We start from the raw sequence: 22246 nt of genomic DNA on the forward strand, positions 1-22246 counted from the left end.
TCTGTGCTACAATGTGTTTAAGTGAAGTGCTCTTTAGACCTTACACGTACCGGTGATGGTTTTGTTAATTGGTAGACGTTGACAGTACCTGACCTCCATCTGCACTCTGCAGCTGTGAGTCGCAGCTTTATGTGAGTCCAGCAGAGGGCGCTTTCTTCTCAGGTAGCTCTTACATGGATGTGGTTAAAACAGGTAAACATTTAGCTAGCTACTTGACACATTTTAAGTTCGTTTATAAATGTCTTAAATGTTTTAATAGCATTGTAGGCAGTGACCAGTCATTTAAAAACTTACTGTGTACTCTGTTTATGTCTTTAATCGCCAGCATACAGAGGCCTGTTGTTTTTATCTAACTTAAGAAGGAAGAATGCGTCTTGGTGTGTTTTTGTTTTTATTTAGCAGCATGTGGTGGAGTTAAGGAAATATAGTTTTGTTAAGATAGGTTTATTCTAAATTGGGCTATAAATATGCTAATTTCATAATCATTAATAGATGTATGTAATTGAAATCTATTAGAGAGGGAGACAATATGTGACTGTGAAACACAACAGTTCATGATGACCTTGTGGGCCAATTTGTTTTTGTCTCAGTATTTTATGTTTTTACTTGTTTCTGTTTGGTTAAAAAAGCACTTAATTTACAATATGTGGTAATTTCAATCCTCTGTGCTGATTTGCACATTTCACTGTGTGGATTGTGAGCTGTCAGAGCAGAGGTGAACTGTGGCCCTTGAGTAAGTCTGGCTCTGGGTCCCTCCTCCTCTCTGTCGTGTCTCTGGTCTTAGCCGATCTCCCTGCGCTCAGCTGTGTTGCGACCACACAGCCGGGCTCTCCGCCTGTTGTTTGGCACTTTTGGTGAGCTTTATTTCCTGTGCGTGGTGCATTGCGCATCACATCCCCGGGAGGCTTTTTTTTTGGAAAACTTGATGCTCCAAAATGGACTGAAGCAACAACTCAGCAAAGTGTGGATACTTAGGGAAAGCACAGTACTTCTGTAGAGAGCAACCTTTGTGAGGGTTGAATTACCAGCATGGAAGAGGAAGACGGGCATCAGGAGAACGGTATCCACGCCGCCAAGGACTCGGACCGACAGCAGCGGCTCAGGCTCTGTGTTTTAAATGAAATATTAAACACCGAGAGGGATTATGTTCGGACGTTGCTTTTCCTTCAGTCGGTAAGTTTGACATTACCTTTCACTGAGGCTTGTGTTTATGCTCCTCTATCTCCTACTCGGGCACAACATCACACCAAACTACAGTCAGGAATCCTTCAATTTAAGGAAGGATTTCCTATTGTCAAACATACAAGCCTCATAAGTTGCAGAGGGTGACATTTTATGAAAATATATTCTACACTCTTTAGATCGGCATATATCCAGCACATCAGCCGGCACATGTTGCAAGAAGGATTTCACTTTAATATGTTTACCTGCTGTAAGTCTACCGGCTGGTTATGAAGACAACTCGCTAGAAATTCATATGGTGTTCGGGTTGACGCTCTCCTCAAGAGCTCAGCCTCTCTGGGAGTTGATTGTTCTCTCTTGTGTTGTTGTTATATTTAAACATTTAAACATGCTGCAGGAGTTAGACACATCTCGCAGCTCTGGTTTACAGCTGCTGCTGCACAACGTGGCTTTCTTCACGGGCTTGCTGACAGCTTTGCTTCTGAGAGGGCAGCCTGCCTGCTGGTAATGATGGAAGCATGGATTTACCTGTGTCTAACCTGCTGCACCTTAGCCAAATATCAACAATGAAATAATTGAGACAGTGTCAAAAATATTCCTAGGCAGACTCATGGTCTATTCCTAGGCAGACTTGTTACGATTCATGCGTGAGGTTTTCCACATGGGCATGAAGGCTGGGGGGTGGGGGGGGCATCATTCACACCTCCTCATTGTGTGTTAAAGCTAAGGTTCAAAACAATCAAAGAAGAGCTCAATTCACACCGGCTTTGCCAATAAATAGATATTCATGAGAATTCAGCAACACCACACCTTCTTTTTCCAGACTGAGATAAGAAAACATTTCAGCACAGTTACTTATTCACTCGTTGTACATCCGTTGCCTTTGATGAATGAACATCCTGGTAATTTTACACACTCCTTTCAGCCACCAACACAGTGCCAGCATAGATGGCTCCCACCTGCAGGAGACTATTCAATTTGTGTCCTTGTCATTTTTCTGTTGTCCTTCTCCTCCCCTCATCCTTGACTTGTCATATCTGGTACATGTACTGTGCAGGTGGTTTCTGCTTCCAGCTGAGACTAAATCATTATGTGGTTGACTCCAAATTTCCAAATTGGCAGCATTTAATGCGACAGAAATAGTGTAACTTCATTATTATGCTTTTTTTTTTTTTTTACTTGCTGTTGTGTGCTCCACAACAAGGTCAAAGGTCAGTGTCAGACAGGTCAGACTATCCTCTTACTCACTTTTCCACCCTGCTGACTCAAAAAAAAAAAAAAAAAAAAAAAAAGGCTTGCCCAGATTGTTTTCATTTTTCTTGCTGATAAAAGGCTGTTTTATGAACATGCTAATGATTCTGTGAATTCTCCAATTTCAACATCTGGCAAGCATTTGTCAAACATGGCAATGGTTCCCTCTTTCTCTTGTTTTGTCACATGTTTAGGAACTTCCTCAAAGTTTTCGAAGTAATTCTGTACAGACCGTTCGACCGACTGACAGTATTCCATTCCAGTGTCACGAAGATACCCAATGATCTTACAGCCCTCGAGTCAGTGATGCATGCCCACATAATTCAGCTTCCGTCGAACCCTGGATTAGTTTACTGAATGAATTTAAATTCCACTCGTGTTTAAAAAAAAAGAAAAAGCAGCTTTTTAACATTCAGGGGCCAATCTCTGCTGCACTGCTTCCTTTCTCGGTTACACTAGAGACAGTCATTGCTTATCTTCTGTTACAAGACAGACCAGACAGCAGAGAGACAGCTTTGACCTCCCTCGAACCCAGTTCCGGCATAATGATAAAGACACAGCCCCACAGATTTATCAGAGAAGTCTGGGTTCCCTTTCCCGTGGACATCTGAAAGCTGTCAGTGCCTGTGCCCTCCACTATGCTCCTCCCCATCATCACATCAGTTGCCATCTCTTTGATTTAAGCCATACGGTGTGTAGCCAGAGTGGAGTGATACAGTCAAGCGGGAGGGAAATTCTGTTATCACCTGTGTCTTTGAATAGAGCGATCTTTGTTTAGCCAAGGCTGCAGTCAAATGTGTCAAGATTTAGTCCATATTTTCCCTCGTCATGATAAGCCTTTGGGATTTTTATTTGGATTCAGGGTAAACTGCGAATTGTGCATTTGCAGTTTGTTAATAAACACTGCTTGGATAGATGCATTTGACTGTCCTCATTACTAGTCACCACATATGGGCACATACTGAGTAAACAAGCCTTGATGCCAAAACACGCTGCTCTGTACCCCATTGTATATGTTGTGTTCACATGTGAGACCATCCCAAATCCACTGAATCTCCATCTTGGGGGACATTGTGGCATCGGGGCTCAGTAGCTTAGATTGATAATGGAGAACATGGACACTCGGAAAAACAACAAAAGGAGAAAAGAAACATCAGTCCTCTCCACCAGTGCCAATCCTCTGCTAATCCCTCCCATGCTCTCCGTCCAGGGTCCAGCCGAGCCTGCTCCCCTTCCCTCAGTGGGAGCCGAGGCTTTTTGTCACCACGCAGCTCACTGTGGTGTTGATAAGGAAAGTCTGGCTGTGGGAGCTCAGAACATATGGTTTCAGTAAAGATACAGAGTGATTCAGCGTGAGGGAGGGGGGGGGGGGGGGTAAGTGGGGTAAGTGGGTCGGGGGGGGAGTCCCTCATTGTGAAGAGGCTAAAGCAGTGACGGCGAATGAAAAGTGTCTTCTGAGCTTTTGATTGAGTTATTTTGCGATGATAAGTGTGACGTTTGCCCTGAAACGGCCACATGTAGTTCAGTTTGATATCTCCTGCAGTTCCCAGAATGCCTTCTGACAGCTCACTGGGAATGTGTGGTATGTTAATGCAAGAGCAGTGGGTTGTACATGCGCACGAGGACGGGGATAGAGATAATGTAGGAGCTAGACAATGAGAGGTGTTTTCCCCCAGTCAAGAAAAGTGAACTGCACCTATGACTGAAAACACAACATGGTTTGAGGTTGCAATGCTTTCTAGTCCCCTGATACCACTGTCATGTCTCGTATGTTGAACAAGCTCATAAAGTTTTGATTCGGAGGAACTGACATTTACTCTGAGGTTTAGACTGCTGAAATATTGTCACTGTCAGTAGCTATGCTGGAGAAGTCAGGACATGATGTCATGTCTTCGTTGAGCTATTCTAGTGAACAAATATATCATCAATGTTGCGGTTCTTGATTTTTTTTAAAAAAAAAATTGTAAACCAATCAGCTTCTCTCTTATGTATAGGCAACCTCAGTCTCACAGAGATCTCGTAGATATCCATCACGCCCATAATGGAAATTGAACAGTAGCAGATTGAATGGCAGCTCGCTGTTGACTGCCCACATCACCATCTATTGCCTTATCACTGATTTATTTTCCACCTCCCTTTGTGCTCTTCCAAAACCTCCCGGATCTTTGGCCCTCGTGCAGCATCGTTTCTCAATCGCAATGATTGCAATGACACACAAAAGAGATGGTTATCCGGCTTTGGCATCTCAGCCATTTTGCATGTCACTCATCCCCTGGCAATTACCAGCGCCAACCAGCTCATCCAACATGCTGGAGGGAAGCATGTAGGGATGGTGGGAGGAGAAGAGGTGAAAAGGGGGAGGGGGGGTTGGGGGTGTGAAAAGAGGGATTAGAGGATTCATTTTGCTCACTATTATCATTGCATTGCCTCCTTAGAGCAGAATGAAATCAGTCTCATTTAAACAAGATGGTTCATATTCAACTCCAAGTTTATGGTGATAACTGCTCTTTTCAAGCTTTTGTTGCAACAAATTCCCCTGTTTGTGTCTGAATTGATCATTTCTTAGTGCCATAGATTAGTGGGGATTTTCTGTAGGGCAGCACTTTGTTGATTTAATCCAGACAACTGGATTTTCCCTGCCATGATGCACCAAAATGTAGGCTATCAATGACAGGAATATGGTCAGCGGCATCATACCCAGTAGATGTGGGGGATTTTCCTTCAAAACCATAAAAATGAGGCTTTACCATTTTAGAAAACTGCTGGATTTTTTTTGGACCACACTGTGTTGGTGTCCAGTAAGACAACAGTGGAATAATGTGGCCTATAAATTAGTCAGCTTTTGACCATCCTTCTTGATTCTGAGAAGTGAGAGATGGAGAGCAGGGTGACCAGGAAGGTCTCGTCAGTGCTGGGGGATAATAGGAAACATCTGGAAATCCCGCCTTCTGTGACCCTTGCTTTGGGCCACACACAAGTGAGATCACACATGTCCACTGCTGATATGTGTTTGTGTGGATAAATTATGTTGTGTGGTGCTGCACGTACGCTATATAGCTGCAGTTTCTTCACACTTCTCTCTCTGATGTTTTTCTACACTTTCACCTGCAGTAACTGTTGACATGGCTCACTGAGCAGAGCAAACAGGATGACACGTGTGCATGCACACAAACACACATTATCCGACTGATGCCCAGGAAGACAGACATACAGGAAGCCAGCCTGGAGCTTCCTCTCCAAACTTGAGCCTGTGTCTCCGTGTCTACCTTCCTTTCTTTCTTTTTTTTTTTTTTTTTTTGTGTACTTCGCTCCATCTCTCCAGCCCTCCCCACTCGGTGGGAAAGACCAGCATCGAGTTTCTCTGGGCGAGGGGGGTATAAATAGAATCAGATTCGAACTCTCATCTTGGCCACAACGCTGGTGGTTTCAAGCTCACTGCAAGCTCAGCCCTGTTGAAGTCATCCAAGCACAGGCACACATCACGTAATAGCAGTAGTGAAGGGGAAAAAACAGCCTGTGGAGTCTTCACAGCAGGTAGAAGTGTTACTACGGCAGACTGCTGGGGTTTTGTGAGGGTTTTATTACTGGGCTTTAAACTCTCCGTTGCTTCGTAAGACTTGAGAGTCGGGACACGAGAGTCTCATCACATAGCTCGTAACTCCCAGATTAATCGCACCTTCAAATGCTGAGGGTGGCATACATTTGAGACAGATGCTGGCGTTCAAATGAGGGAACGAAACATTCTAGTTTAAAAATATTGTGCCCTCCCATGAAATCAGTCATGCTAAATGTTATTTTTCATATCCTACAGGCTTTGGAGTTCAAAGCAACTTGTCTCTCCGGCTGTTTTGAAGGCCTTCTGTTTGCTAATCACTTGTCAGAGTTATTTGCATGACCGACAGCGCAGTGGTTTATGCAGATCGATGCATAAACCACTGCCTCTGGTGCAGACACATGACATAACGTTACTTTTTTTAAGTCGCCACTGTGCACCCTTCCATCACACTCTGGACAATTGGTACCTTGCAGTGCAGCTTATGCCACAGCTACAGTGCCAGACTAAACCATTATAGTGCAGTGTGTTGTATAAAACGGGGTGTAAATACCAGTTTCCAACTTAATCTTAGTGTTTTTCTTTTAGTCATGTGTGTTGATAAGCCATTTTCTTTGAAGCATAAGACTGCAGCAGGAATTTTAGGAATTCAAGTTAACAAGTCTAAACCACTGTAACACCCGGAGGTATGATGCCAAAAAAACACCCCCTCCCTCCTTCCACAAGAGATATTTGCAGATTTTTACAGCTGTGAATCAGCATAGGAGAAAAATCATCTTACACCATCAGTATGGAAGGATGTGAATGGTCAAATTGCCATCCTTTAGGTTATAAAAAGTATTTAATGGATTATATGTTTATCTGAGCTGTTTGTGGTTACGCTGTTCAAGCAGTGTGTGCTGTGGAATCTGAGATGTGTGGAGGTAAGAAAGTCATGAGCCAGAAGTCAGTAGCATTATATCAGGTTACAGATATCAGACCAAGCAAGATTGCAGACAAGAGATACTTTCAGATGCACTGTTTGGTTAACAGGGACATTTTTTATGACTGGAGCAAATAACAAATAACAGACAGTACTGCTGTGTTTGTGAAAATCTCTGTGAAGTTTTCAACAGGCTGATATACGATACAGTAGGTGACCTGGTCTGAATTGTAAAAGCACGGCAACATGAGATCTCTAATGTCCCGTTGGAGATCATGACCTGGACAAAGTTGAGACAAGTACTTTCTCATGGTGGATACGGGGTGCAGTAAGTGTGCAGAATGGTTTTGAGCACACTTTTTAAAGGTGGGATGGATGGATACATGCAGACTGATTTTGGCATAGACTCTGAGGAATTACCTTTGCCATCCCTTGGGAACTTCCATTTGGCTTAGGAACTGAGGCAGCAGGCTTACAATGTTTGTTGGCTTTCTCGAGTACAACCAGATGTGTGGCTTCTTTCCGGGGTCAAAGGTCATTTGCCTGATAGAAAAATTCTGGACAACCAAACTATCACAGAACAACTTTCCACAAAGCATTTTATATTTAGAGAATATGGCAAAGATGTTTGATTTAAAGCCTGGGTTGATTTACAGGACTGTTGAGGTCTTGACTAATCAGGGCAGGCCAAAGTAAAATGCCTGGCCTGTACGCTGTCCTGCCAGGAGGCCGTTCACATGACACAATGGAACAAAGAAGGAGTGTCACACACACATCACACACTGCCCAATACATTAGTAAGTAGGTCCTCTATTGTTTCTTGTTCTATGGTAGTGAAGCAGCCTCACAAATGTAAAACTTTAATTTAAAAAACATTTTACGTCCACGTTTTTAGATGCATAGTCATAGACTGATTCAAATGATCTCATTTGAAATGTAGGCTATGTGTCCAATTAAATGTGGTGAGCACTTGTCCAGAATGGAGCAAGACTTGAGAATCTTACTCATGTAAGATATGTGGGTGGGTGACGTTGATAGGAAACATGCTTCCTTCCCAGTTCATTCTTGTCTATTATTTTAGACTTAACTTAGCCTGAGTGAGTGGAGGAACAGTGTGAGGGTGGTCAGGTAATGCAAGGAAGACAAAACCAAAACCTTATTGCTGGATGAACTTTTCCGGCCTATGAACAAGGAAAGTTTACATAGCTAAAAACAAGGAAGGTTTATGCAATAATGTTTTTCTTTCTTGTTTTTGTTTTTATTAACTTCATGCTCAGGGAAAAGTTAGAGAAACAAAGCTTTGCATATATCAGGTCAAGTACAGGGAAAAAAGGGCTTTAAAAACAAAATAACAAGATGGTCATGCAAGTTCACTGCATACATCCATGTCCTGGAATAAACACTGATCTCAGGTTACAGATGCACCACACTTCTCATATAGTAGTGACCCATCGTACGGCATAATGTTTTTCCATGATTGTCACTTTGTTAAACATTAGCTCTAAGGTAAACTATGTCATTTTACTAATTAGTGAATTAGAGATCTATTTATGTTATTTAACCCTACAAAGTCAAAGAGGCTGCTGAATATGTTGTCATAACTGTTCCTGACAGCTGCTGACAAATTTTTGGTCCTGGTGGCTGAAGGGCTTTTATTTTGGCATTTGTTCGATGTGATGACATTTTTGCCAACTAATATGGCATTATTAAAGGCTTGAGTCATACATGCTTGAGCTGTTACCGTGATGATTTTGTTTCCACATGCTGACAGGAAACCTTTTCGGAAACGAAAAGGCCACATATCAGGATAGATATGTGGCAAAAAACCCCCCAAAAAACATGTGAGTGAATAGAGCTCTTGTTTTAATGGGGATTTTTTACCGTGACTGTTATATGATTACATGTGATTTTCACAATATAAGGTCAACCCTGATTAATAGCTCTGTTACACTTTTGCTTGTGCTTAAATGGAATATTATGAATCAAAATGATACTGGAAACCTCTCTTTCAGCAGCGAGGAGGAACGTGAACATTCAAAATGAGAAGTTGAGATTGAATGTAGGTCAGCTGCATTAGTAATTTTGGGGCTTGAAAAAGACTTTTCGAGACAGAAAGGGCTTTATCCAGCTTCTATCTAGTCTTCATTAAATGCTGTTCTCTATCAGGTTGGTAAATAACATTTGAGTCAGAACCAGTGGGTGTTATGATCTTTTCTCAGTGTAGTTGTACACAAATTAGTGTCTTTTCCACCATTTTCTTTCCGTCTGTGCCCATGACTGTGTTTATGTCTGACCAACTGAATGACATGTGGCACGTTTAGTTTTCTTTTGCTTGGTTATATCAGTTATTGTAATGCAGGAAATGCTGCTAACTGAATTTTGCTTCTTGAACGTTCAGCTGTGCTGCATCTTTTTTTCCGTAGCTGGTCTTTGATCTGTTGGAAGCTTCGCAGGTCTCTGATGGCTCACTCGACAACACACTCACCACACTCTGATCCAGTCTGTGATCCCTACGTCTGTCAGCACCGAAAAACACACGTCCAAATGTCCAGATGGCCTCTGCAATCTGGTCCATGATGTTATCTGCAGATCACCACATGTCACCCATTAACAGGAGAACCACTTAGAAAAAAAGGACTTGCAGACAAACCTGCACTGAGTGTCAGCACCGGTAGAGATGAAATTAGATGAGTATTTAGATCAGATGAAAGCTGAACATTCCCTGTGTGGAAAATATGTCATTTCAGCATTGTAGACTTGAATATAAATAAGAATGTCAAATAGAGTAATGTTAGAACATTTTAACAGATTTAAAGGTTAAAGCAGATTGCAAGTCTGAATTGCTGGCTGTTAACATTCAATGCACAAATGAGGAAATAAATAAAAAGACATGTCTGCTGGCACACTAATATCATCACAAGCTATTTCCATTATCACAAGGGGAGTATGTGAGAATGAGCATTGCGTGCTTCTCTGTATTTTGTTCCTATAGATGTGTAATGAGTGACAGAAGTTTCTGTATGTAATTGAGTGGCAGAAGCTGTCTACTGACCTGAAAGAGTAGAGATATCATAAAGAATATTTATAACTCATGCAGCCACTGTGAAAGTGGGAGTATCTAGCAAAATGAGAAGGTGAAAATGCCCCTCCTCAGTTAGACGTGCTTCGTGTCAACTTGGTCAGTAAAAACAAGGCGTGCACAACAATGATAACGCTTAAATTATTGCGGCAGTGAAACCTTTCGAAAGCAGAACTTTGATAGCCTGATGAAGCTTGCTGAGCCAGATCCAGGCTTAGAGACTTTTTACAGCAAGTGTCACTGAAAATTTGTGTTTCGCATATTGTTCTTCATCCACTCATTAATGCAACAGAGTTGATGAGTAGGCAGTCTTAAACAGGAAGTCTCTGATTTGTCTGTCTGTCTTTCCTCTGTCCACTGTCTCATCCCCCTGCAGCGTTTAGTTTCCGCCCATGTGAGCCACTGAAAGAGCACTGAAGTTTAAAGTCCTTCAAAGCGGAAGTGAGTAAGAGCGAGAGAGAAAAAACTGGACAAAACTCAAAGAAGACTTTGTGTTTTGGCGATTGGCTCTGCCAAAAAGGGTTTCTCTTGGAAGACAGCGAGGGACTGGTTGGAGGGCGAGGTGAGGGAGTATTTGGAGGGTTGGGGAGAGATGTGAATTACAGCTTCAGAGGAAAAGGAGTCCACTAAGGTTTGCTGGGGTCCCTTATTGTGGCAGCACCACAGGCCATTCTCTGGCTCTGCTGCACACAGGCCACAAAGAGGGGATTTCTTCATTTATTTTTTCAATTTCATGCCATGTCGACCCCAAAATGGCCTTCATTCCCTCCCTAAAACTGCCCTATCCCCCTTTGTGGCTGGCCACCCCAATCCTCTCCCCCCAAAAAAGAGACCCTTAATGGTCGCATTGTTTTTAGCTTGTTGTTGTTGTTTTCTCTTGGATGAAGAGGGGTAGAGAGTTTGAGGCTGGGGACCTGAGAACTTGCATAGAAAAGTCCTGAATCTGTGGATCTGTGATTCTGCTCAAGGGTTGTTTCAGTAGGTGTGGGAACCAAAGCAAATTGAAAAGGGGTTCTCAGGGCTCCCTGGAAAAACCTTGACAAGTGTTAGAGCTGTTCTTGATATACGGGGTCTCTTGTGAGATATCTGAATTGAGTGAGATGACCCAGCATTGTTGCTGAATGCTGATGTGGGGATGGGCAAACAGAAAAATGGCTTAGTCTTGTCCCCATTTACACCATGTTTAGTCTCATACACAGAAATCTACTCCCAAAGAGAATAATCAAGTAGGATATTAAAAAATTAAAGTGATGATGTGCCTTGGATGGCGTTACCTGATTGGCCCACTAATAAACAGACTAATATAGGCTACTTTATAAAATGGCTTGTTCCATCAAAGAAATGGTCTATGGACATATTTGACATGTGTCACTATTTACACCATTTTGCTATCGATCTATATTACATGCAAAGTTGCACTTGCTGTTATGACCAACAGGAAGTACATAATCTATCAGGTCAATTTCACATCTCTGTAATTCTCCAGTTTACACAAAGGTATGTTTACCCAATGGAGGTTAACGAACATGAGTGAACTAACAAGAAGTGAAAGGCAGTGACACACGTCAGTTTGACGTATGTCAGTGTTTCTTCTGAATCCTATTATATGAAAAATTGATCTCTTTGTCCAGTAGGTCAATAAGCAATATATAGAAATCTGCTATACAAAAATATTTGTTTGTGGTCAAATACAACAACCGTGTCAACTTTCACTTTATACATGCAATTTTTTGGAACTTCCCTCTGTGTTTCACTTTACAAAATATTAAAAACACCTTTCAGTATAATGCAATCCAGTAGAACACCGCAGCAGCTTTCCAAATGACAATCAAGGTGCCGTGTGACCTTGTTCTCACATTTATTTTGACATTAATCCCTGTTTAATATGGATAACCTTTGCAGAAGGTAAACATACAAATTAAAATGCCCTTATTCTGAGTGCCCTTGGTGGCAACATTCTCTGCCAGCAGTGTGACGGCAGCTCTGAAAGGTCCGACCCTGTGTGACTGACTCTACATCTGACTTACTCCCATGTTGCAACTTGACCGAGTTTAACAATCATGACATTTCCTTACTTCTCTCTAGTTGTTTTCCTGCTGCTTTTTACTTTTGTAATAATGACTGTGTAAACTTTCCTGTGTTAAGAAATTATTCTTAATTACTGAGATTTGAGCCTTTTAAAAAAAATCATAGAGGAACATTATATGTTTGTTTTACAGTCAACTTGATGTGTATTTGTATGCTTGTGAACTCTATGCCAGCTGATTAAAAAAGCGCTAGACGAAAGTGAAGGTCTTATCTCAAAGAAAGTGAATCTGATGTTAGAGCGTGTTATGAATCTGGCTCAGCTGTAGGTAGAAAGCTCTGTGCAGAAGCAGACGAGGCAGACGTGAGGGCAGCAGGCCTCTTACTCACTGTCCACTGGAGCGAACACTGAGCCCACACCAGCATATGGTCTGTCTGTGTCTTCACACCTTACTGTCTGGCCCCTCTTCGCTCTGATAAACCTCAACAGTTAGCAAACCCCCCAGTCTACATCTGATCCTTTGGCTGTTGGTCATATGAGATGATGCCTGATTCCTCATATGACATGAGACCAGTTATTGGTGTTAAACAGTGATCACACTGTCTGGGGCGGCAGGTGATGATGGATGTTAGCTTGAACATGGCATGTGTTCCAAGCCCGACATAGGTTGAAACTGAATGTGTAAATAATGAAGATGGTGGCTGTGCTTTTCCATCCGTTCCTTTCAGCCCATAGCAATAAACAGCATGATCGTCCACTCATCATTCTGTCATCTTTGGTGCCTTAAAACATGACAGTGCAACTGTTGTGCTACAGCTTTAAGAGTAATGTCCACAATTTAAATCATTTAAAGCAGGGCTGCAGCTAGCAAGTATCTAGCTAGTATATACTATAGCAAGTATTTTTATCATTGATTAATCTGCTGATTATGTTCTGATCAATTGATTAATTGTTTCATATAAAAAATGAAAATAAAAAATTGTGAAAAAAATGTCCATCACAGTTTTTTTTAGAGCTCAAGATATCTTCAAATTGTTTGCTTGTCTTGTCTGACCAACAGTTCAAAAGCTAAAGTTATTCAGTTTACAGTGTTTTTATTGAGACAATTAATTATTAAAATAGTTTTAATAGCTTATTGATTTTTCTGTTGCTCAACCCATAGATTCATTATTTCAGCTCTAATTTGAACTGTATAAATTTGTATGATTTGTTTGTTTGTTGCAATGTCCACAAAACTGTGCAAGACTTTACAACAGTTGAGTGGTCAGTCATACATATCTGGCACTTCCTTTTCACAAAAAGTCACACTTCCTGTCCAGGCACAACATCTGCTTCTTTTGTGTCGTGAGGCACTGCTTCATTCTGTCGACTGTTTATTTTCCTTCCCCGCTGAGTTGAACCACTGCTTGAAAAGAAAAGGAAAGGGAAAAAAAAATCTTGTCAATGATCTCAGTTTCTTTAAAAAAAAAAGCGCTGGCTTTTGTTCAGTTTGATTGCTCTGTTTTCACTTCCTGTTTGCATGCCACACACAAACACAACGACAGTGGCATGTGTCTGCACTTCTTCTGTTGCAGTTTGGGATTTTTTCACTTGTCTTCAGTCTTTTCTTGCACATAAATTATTGCAATAAAGTGGACAGTGACTCAGCTTTATGGGATGCCCCAAACATTTGGCAGCTTTTTGTAGCTTTAAGTTTATTTTTTTGTGTAAGTGCTGTAAAGGAAGCTGAACCCTGACTTTCTTTAGCTGTTTGGGAAGGGGATGATAACTGCTTTGTATGCTGCTCATGTCACATCTGCATCTAATGTGATACTTTTGTAAGCACAGAAAATACATATCACAGACACTTTGATTGTTATTGCTTTTTTTCATTGTTTTCGGGACCATTTATGCCATAATGCGGCAAGCAGCACCTTGAAGTGGTAATGCTGAAAAATCAAGTGTGAAAACACCCTTGAACAGTTTGTAAATGAGGGCAGAGGAAGGGGTGTGAGGTTGTGAAAATGCTAAGAAAATAGCTAACATGCTATACAAAGCTTACAGGCTTGTTTCTGAGAACTCGGGGGTGATTTAGAATTGGCTCTCACAGTTCAGTCAGCCTGTTGAATGTCTCACCCTTTTTTCCTGGAATATAAAAGTCCAAATGCATTCTTAAGGCAAAGACATTCATCTGTTTGGCTTCAGCAGTAAATAGCTTATTAAAACATTTTTAGCTTTAGTCTAGACCATATAAATCATGAAACGGACTTACAATTTTCCCCAGCCTGTCATACATCACTTAAGTGGCTCTGTCAGGTCCCTGCACTCGACAAGAAAGAGAAGCCAAGAAATTTTAATAACAGGTGACATTTTGCTAATACCTGCTTATTGCTGCCAGGCTGCTGCAGGTACTTCTGTTATGAATGGATTTAAAATGCTCAGACTTTCGAGGATGAGTAAGGAGGGAAATTATTTAGAAAAATTATTGAGCAGTAGGAAGAACTTGAGGATAATCCTGAGAATGTGAGTGTGGACTATTAAAGGCCTGACTGTTCATAGCTGTTAGGACATTCTGTTATATCTCTTCATCTGATAGATGCAAGTTCAGTCGGCATTTTGAAATATGTAAAAAGTTGAATGTTTAACATTTTTTAATATGACTTTAATTCTGTGTATTTTTCATGGCCTGGATAACTTCCTTTGTGGAGGTTGTTGGACATTTCTGGCTCCACCATACTGATATGTCAGTGGTATAAGTCTGCATTAGTGTTGTACTTGGCAGCTACTTTGTGGTCTATCAAAGAGCTTTATGGTTTTGTTAATTGTCTCCTGTGGGATTGCATCGTGAGCAGTTTCCCCTAACAGCCCATCACCTTGTGGCAAGAGACCATCATGTGCAAGATCTCTGTTGTGCTCTGTGCAGCAGCTGAGCCCCTTCCGTGCAGCCACTCATAAGTCATAACTATGAGTCCAAGGGTATCAAAAAATGAATTTGTGTCCCATCTGACCAACTATTATTAACACATTGATTGATGTCACCACCATTTTTAGAAGAGTAACTACGCATCATTTGCACACAATCTAATGAGAGCTGCCTAGGGCAACCTATGCAGAAAAGGAGATATATGATTTGTATTTTCAAGGACCACAATTAGCTTTTGGCAGAAGGCTTTCAAAACATAATCATCTCCTGTTTCATCTCCATAAAATTCATCGCCATTGTGGGTTAGGAGCTTGAAATGTGGCTGAATAGGATTTCAGACAATAACTGAAAGACAAATCTGACATATTGTTATTAATCATTCATGGAAACATTATTCCTCAATGCCTGATCCTCCTCCAAACATAATTACACACCATCGGTTCACCGATGACGATGTGCTGATGTCAGAAAAGAGGCAGAAAGGTCACCCGAGATGGAGATACCAAAGTAAACAAGGACCGCCAGCCGCATCCTGCTGCCTCTCAGCATGTTGATTAAGAAGTAATGAGCTTAACAACTGTGTCCAGTGGGTAGAGTTACAGTTTGTCATGACTACTGTGTGTTTGCTTTTCATGTTTGATTTCTTTTCCCCCCAATAACAACTGGCTTAACTAAGTACTGTGGAAAAGATGACTTTTTCAATATTCATCTCATATCTTAATGTCAGTGTGTGTGTGTGCGCAATGCTCAGAGGTATTGTCCTCTCCATGCAAATGATGCATGACTTGTAATATGCTGAGGGTTATCTGAGGGTGCAATCACATCTGCTTCTTTTCTGTTATCCAAAACCAGAGTGGGGAAATATCGACTCTGTTGTATTTTTGCTTTTCGCTCGCACTGCCAAATTACAAAGACAATCAGAACTTGTTTACAAAAGTCACATGGATTTACACGTAGCTATTCTGCGAGTATTGGTAGCCTGTCATCCTGCCAAGTTACAGATTTGGGCTATGGAGGAAGTCAAGATGAATCAGATTCCAGTCTCCATGTAACTATTGCTAAGTATGACAGACTTGTCAGTTCTCTTGGCAGGAAGTTAACTTGTCCGTGGTCATTCCTGTAAAGCTCTCAAGAAGCTGAATATGAAAATCAGTCCAGACTGCAGTTTACTTAATTATAATGCTCGTCTTTCCAAGCACAATGAACCGCTGTCCATCAGATGTCAACATCCTTCCAATTATACCCATAATACCCTCTTTTGGGCCTATTTCCTGTTGTCGATTCCGATCACGCTCTCAAAACATTACAGTCCAGACTATAAAAATCCTGAGATTGAATAAATTCAGACGTGCTTGGTGTGCATGCCCAGTTTTCGCTCTGTTCTGTCGTCTGTCTCAGTCATGATGGTGGACAGAGAAAGCTTCCAATTTTCTCTCCAAATAAACCTGTGTGCTTTGTGATGGAACAATGAAGACAGCCAATACAACCCTGTGTGAGAATGGCCATGTTGGGGCGAGACCTGGACTGAAAGGATCTCTTTGTTGCTCCTTCCCACCATCCTCCCTGCTGATCCCCCTGTCACCACATCTGCGTGGCACATTTTGTTTAAGAGTGAATGATCCTTCCTGGATGGTAGCTGTAGCTGTCAATAAAGAAGGACTCTGAAGTCTGGATACTTTTAGTTTTTAGCTCAACCTGTGCTCCAACATCGTGCCTTCCCCTTTTTTGTTTTCATTCTGTGCATCCTTTGCTCTCTCTCTCTCTCTCCTGCACCCACCCCAGCCTTGCCTTGCTTCCTTCATCCGAAAGCGACAGAGGAAAAGCCTTGTTTCCTGCCTCTTCTCATCTCCTCTGCCAGGGAGCAATCTCTCACATGAGTGACTCCTCCAGTGTGGACACGGTACAAGTTGCCATATGGGAGATTTAATTAGTATACGCCTCAAGCACAATCAGCTCCCTCCCAAAACCAGTCAAGAACACGAGAACTACTGCTTCCCTTTAATGCTAGTCTTAATTAGCAAGATTGCAGCTCACTGTTAAGGACCTTTGCTTTCTATTTTGGTTCAACCTACGCAAAAGCTAGTAAAGAGTGAAAAAAAAAACTGGAGACAATCCTCCCAAAGTGTTTGGTCTCTTAGGAAATGATACGATTGCTGCTTGACTGCCTGGTTGGCTGGTTTCTATCTTTAGAGCAAATGTGTGATTACAAGTGTCAAGTCTTTCATTACAGGCCAGTGACTTACTGTAAGTAATACATGTACTAGGCTGATGATAGGTGTGACTGTACAGAGTATGCAACAGTTTCCTATAAAGGGTTAGTTCACCCAAACTCAATCAACGATCAACTCAACCAACCAGAACAACTGACTCATAACTCAGCTTATTGGATGCCTAATGAAAAAACTTATGATAAATATGCCTAGTCATAGGCCTACATGTATTCTAAGCTTACCTTATGCACCGTCTGAAGAACAACTGTCATGTGGGTATGAGGTGATATGCACTCATCAGAGTGCATATCATCATCTTCTAAATTAGATGTGTCAGGACATAGTTTTCAAGTCACAGTCCAGATTATCAATAGAACTGGATATTTTGTTCATTTAACGAACACTGGTATATTAAACAAAGAAACGCAATGAAACAAACTAACCAAACACAGACCTGTTGAAAGACACTATTTCAACAGGTCTGGCCACACACGCTGCTGAGGCTCCATGTTTTTTTCGGTAAGATTTGTGACCAATGAGAGAACAGTTTGCTTTCGCATGGCATTGGTTTGCAACTTTGGACTGCAAAAGCAAACAAGCTACATGTGTGAAAATGCCCTTAATTAACAATTTTGTAGATGCTTTTTCAAATTTGTTCTGGTAACCCTAACCCTGGTTTTGAAGTGGCAGGTGAGAAGTTGCTTAGAGGTTAGAACAACAATCATAACCTTCGTTAATACTTAGATTTTCAGAATCATTGTACATGCAATCTTAAACTCAACACTTGTTTTCTTTGTAACACCCTTCATCCATGTGGCAAGCTATCAATTTTCAGACATGAGGCACCGAAATGCAAGACAGACACATCAGCAGGAGCCTGCCAGCATGAAGGAGGCTACAGGAGAAGTGTTTTATTTGGCAGTTCGGGGGATACATATCTCCTCTCCTTTATCCCATTCTTTTCAAGACACTATTGGCATACGGAGACGAGGCAGACAGTCAGACCAAGACAGGTTAAGTCTGTCAGATGCTGGGTGATAGACAGAGAAATAGGGAAGAGAGAATAAAGGAAACTGTTTGCAGATTCGCTTCCTCTCTCTTCACCATTCTTTTTTTTTTTCCTAAGTCAGAATTCTGATTGGCAAGCACACACACACAAAACTGCACACACAGCCAAAGCTCAACTTGACATGAGCCTATTATGGTGAAGTGTGTGTAGACGCTGTAACGATAAAGCAGTTATTTTGGCTGATGTCTTACAGCTGAATGCTCAGGTGCATTAGCTTCCACTACAGAGGATCCATACAGTTAGCTTTAAGTGTCACAAGACAGTGGAAAAAAAAACATCCCTTGTCATATAGTGGAAAGTTTTGTGGTACCTAAGGGACAGTGAAACAACTGTGACACGTTTATGTCTACAACCATGAAAGCCAATTTTCTGTGAAGTATGTGAGCGTGCTGTACATGTGACTTGCTCTTGCTCTAAGGCTCGAGTGTTTATGCTCATGCAAAGTGATGTGATGTACTTTGTGTGTACCAAACCGACTGTATCTGTTTCCTCAAAGTGGTGAGCACATGCATACACATTTTAAAATAATCAGTAAAGGGAACTTGGCTTTCCACTTCCAGGCCATATTTGTTTACATATGAGATGGTTCACGATTGCCAAAACCTTGTCTTGTTGATAGCTAGACTGATAGCTAGATAGATAGACTGTGTCAGGATGTTCAAACTCTCTACGCCTTTATGTCTATAGATGTTAATGCTTCATCCCCCACTGCCTTGTCAACAAAGAAGCACATGAAATGCATATGTTTTACAATTTCTTTTTTTCTTTTTTTCTCCTCAGGCATTCTTGCACAGAATCAGACAAACTACAGGTGACCAACAGTGTCTCTCACCCGAACATGTCAAGGTATGACTGACTTTTGAGTTCTTCTAGCTGCCAAAAGTCCACAGGTCAAGATATCAAGATAAAATAATTGATTTTCTAAACTGAGATGCTCAGATAAAATATTTATTCTCAGTTTTTGCCTTCCTTCCCCACATCTTTATCCATTTGTTGGTCACTTCCTCCCCCTTTTCCTTCTCTTCCTTTCACCCATCCCTCTTTATCTCTTCCTTCCTCTGTGTCCCCTCCCTTTACATCATCCCTCTGTTTATAGATTCTGTTTTCCAATATTGAGGACATCCTGGAGTTGCACAAAGAGGTGTTGTCTGCCGTGGAGGCCAGTCTGCAGCCTGAACCCCATCCTCAGCATGCACTGGGACACGTGTTCCTCCAGTTTGTAAGTGCATCACACGCACAGAAACACCACGTACGGGAGCACATGCATGAATTCCTCCTCCACGCAAAAACACAAACTCTTTTCATGGGCTACCCCTAACCACAGATGCAGGGAAAGCGTGCAAAGCCTACTGTGAAAATACCCCTTAATTCTCTCTTTCTCACATGCACACCCCTCCCATCTGCTGGACTGCCCCCCCCACCCCCAACCCCCTTCCCCCCTCACACTCACACACACACACTCGCACACTCCCACAAACTACCTCCACCCCTCTGCCTTTCCTCCTTTTCCAAACAGGCCTGCATCCTGTCAGGCAAAAGAGTCTCTCTTCTCCCTCCATCTCTCTTCTTCAGTCTGTGCAAGTCGCCGTCTCTGCCATCTCTTTGGCGCTCCATCCTCCCATCCAAAGATTCCTCTCCACACCCCACCCCCTCCGCTCCCCTCTGTTTGAACTCGTTTGGCCCCAGGGAACAAACAAAGAAGGGTCTGTGTCCGGGGAGGAAGAGATGGCGTGTCACTCTGCGAGGGGACAATGCTTCTGCTGGTAGCACTCAATCTCAAACCCTTTCTCTCTCTTTCTCTGTTTGTATCTCTTTGATAAACTATCTTTCAATTTACTTTCACTAAGGCACAAAACACCTCAGCTAGGTATTCTACCATCGGTTTGCTCTAACAGCTTATAGGACAGTGTTGCAGGAGGACACCATAAGCAGATTTGAGTTTCAGTTTCTTAGAGGCAGAAAAATCTCATTGTCAGAGAAGCAATAACCCCACAAGTCTGTGCCCCTCGCTTTCTTCACCTGGCTTCAATCTAATATTTGGGGCAGAAATCTGTTGATCTTTGGCCCTACCGAGATTTAACTCAACCGCTAACATAATTTCAACCTCTAGAGCAGATTTTGCCTTTGAGAAATGTTTATATAGGTGTATGCCACTTTTTGAACTACACCAAACCTCTGCAGTGACATGACACAATCAATAATCATCTATCCACCACCAGTTTGTTGCATGAATGACCTTTAATCACACCTATGGAAAGCTGTTGAATCAGTTCATCAAAACGTACCTTCACACACATGCGAGGCGTTATGGTCATTCAGTCTGTCGGGCAAAGTGTCAGGGCGGAGAATTGATTAAAGGAGGTCAACACGATTTTTTTCCATTGCTCTGCGGTCAGGCTGGGAGATATAGAGGTCAGACTGGATGGGTAATAAGGAGGCTGCAGGTACTTGGATTTCTAAGTGAACTGATGCATTTAAAAGGGAGAGTCTGGGCTCTATTATTTCAGTTTACCTCAAGTCTGACTCAGTCTCATGACAGGAAGGAAACCTTTGTGACTCAAGCTTGTATTGGATTTCAATTTCAGGTATGATGATGACTCATAATAATAAAAAAACAAAACTCAATAAATGTCTCTGTAGCAATTATATAATAAATTGAAGCAATATTCGATTGATTTGACTACGATGTCATGTAAAAAGATAGAAATAAAAACAGCAGATACATGTAAATTTGTAAATACTATAATATAATGAATGTTTGCATATGTTTTAGATTGTAGTTGCATCGATCACACATACATCATCCTGCTGCTGTAAATACTCACCAATGCACCAAATGTGTATTAATCCACAGCTGATAATTGTTCCAAATGAATGCACTATTTACTCATTTGAGTAATGTTTACTCAAAACAACAGTACCCAGCTGTTATAGAAAACTACTGAGTGTAGTTTTATTACGGGATATTCAGAGAAGGCAAATCAGAAAGTATTGAGAGACGGATGAACACATTGTTGATTTTGGTCTTTGTTGGCTGTTAATGCCAGCCTTATCCTTTAAACAATTTTATTTTCTGTCAATCAAATCATCTTTTCAGCACTAATATGCTTAATTACGTATATACATTATATAAATGCAGACACATTTATTTTTTACTTTCTTGCGTTCACTTATGGTTGTGTTTTCTTTCCATCGTTCTGTTTGATAATGTGTGCCACTGTGTTTGTGCTTCTTTCTGTTGAGGTATTGCGCTTCCCACACACACACACCACCTTTGTTGCTACATATCCATTACACTTCCCTTTCCAGCGCATGACCTTTGTCTCCTTCAACACTGACACCTCTCAGCCAATTGGTTGGCCCTGTCTGGCGCCCTCCAGCCATAGCCCTTGACCTCGACCAGAGGTCAACACCATGACTGGGATTTGATTAACCTCCCGCATTGTTCTTTAAGACTGTCTGCCACTCACAGTTAGGGAAGAAAAATGGGAAGATTCATTGCTATTCAAAGTCAGATGTTGCCAAGATGGCTTAGGAGGCTGCAAATGTAAAATGTCACCAGTCTTTGATTTTAAATTTGAAAAAAACAAGTCTTCTTAAGCAGGGCTGCATCTTCTAAAATGTTTTTCAGTGTGTAGATGTCACAACATTGTTTCTTCAGCAGTAATAATGAATATAGAACATTTTGCAGCTTTAACCAACATTTATTTGGGGCAAAAGTTCAGAAAGTGCACAATCTGTAAGATTATTCACACTCTGCAAAGGTGAAAAAGTAATCACATGTTAGAGGGGAAATCAGAGACGTCAATGTTTGCTCTATTTCTGGGAGTGTATATGAGTAGTGTGCAAGAGGCAACAGTCATGTCATTATGCACTTTCTGAACTACACCCATTCTGCTTTGACTCGATTCCTCGATGTGTGATACTACCCTCTCATCTAGCCTCCGGAATAACATTCCAATGACGAAGAATTCAAATAAAGGCTTATGTTTATCAAAGCGACAACCAGAGTCTTTGAGCTATTCTGGGTACAAGTGATGTCTTTCAGAGTA

The 22246-nt window shown here is 41.5% G+C and overlaps 1 protein-coding gene across 1 annotated transcript in view; it reads left to right on the forward strand.

Annotated features, from left to right (window-relative positions):
- The first annotated feature begins 263 nt into the window (after positions 1-263).
- prex1 (phosphatidylinositol-3,4,5-trisphosphate-dependent Rac exchange factor 1) overlaps positions 264-22246 on the forward strand; it is an 80959-nt gene continuing 58976 nt past the window's right edge. The window contains exons 1-3 of the mRNA XM_067591467.1: positions 264-1173; positions 18975-19040; positions 19291-19413. Coding sequence (XP_067447568.1) covers positions 1030-1173; positions 18975-19040; positions 19291-19413 — 333 coding nt within the window. The 5' untranslated portion in view covers positions 264-1029. The remainder of the gene's footprint in view (positions 1174-18974; positions 19041-19290; positions 19414-22246) is intronic.

Source organism: Thunnus thynnus, chromosome 6 (assembly GCF_963924715.1).
Source record: "Thunnus thynnus chromosome 6, fThuThy2.1, whole genome shotgun sequence".
NCBI classification, from domain to species: Eukaryota; Metazoa; Chordata; class Actinopteri; order Scombriformes; family Scombridae; genus Thunnus; species Thunnus thynnus.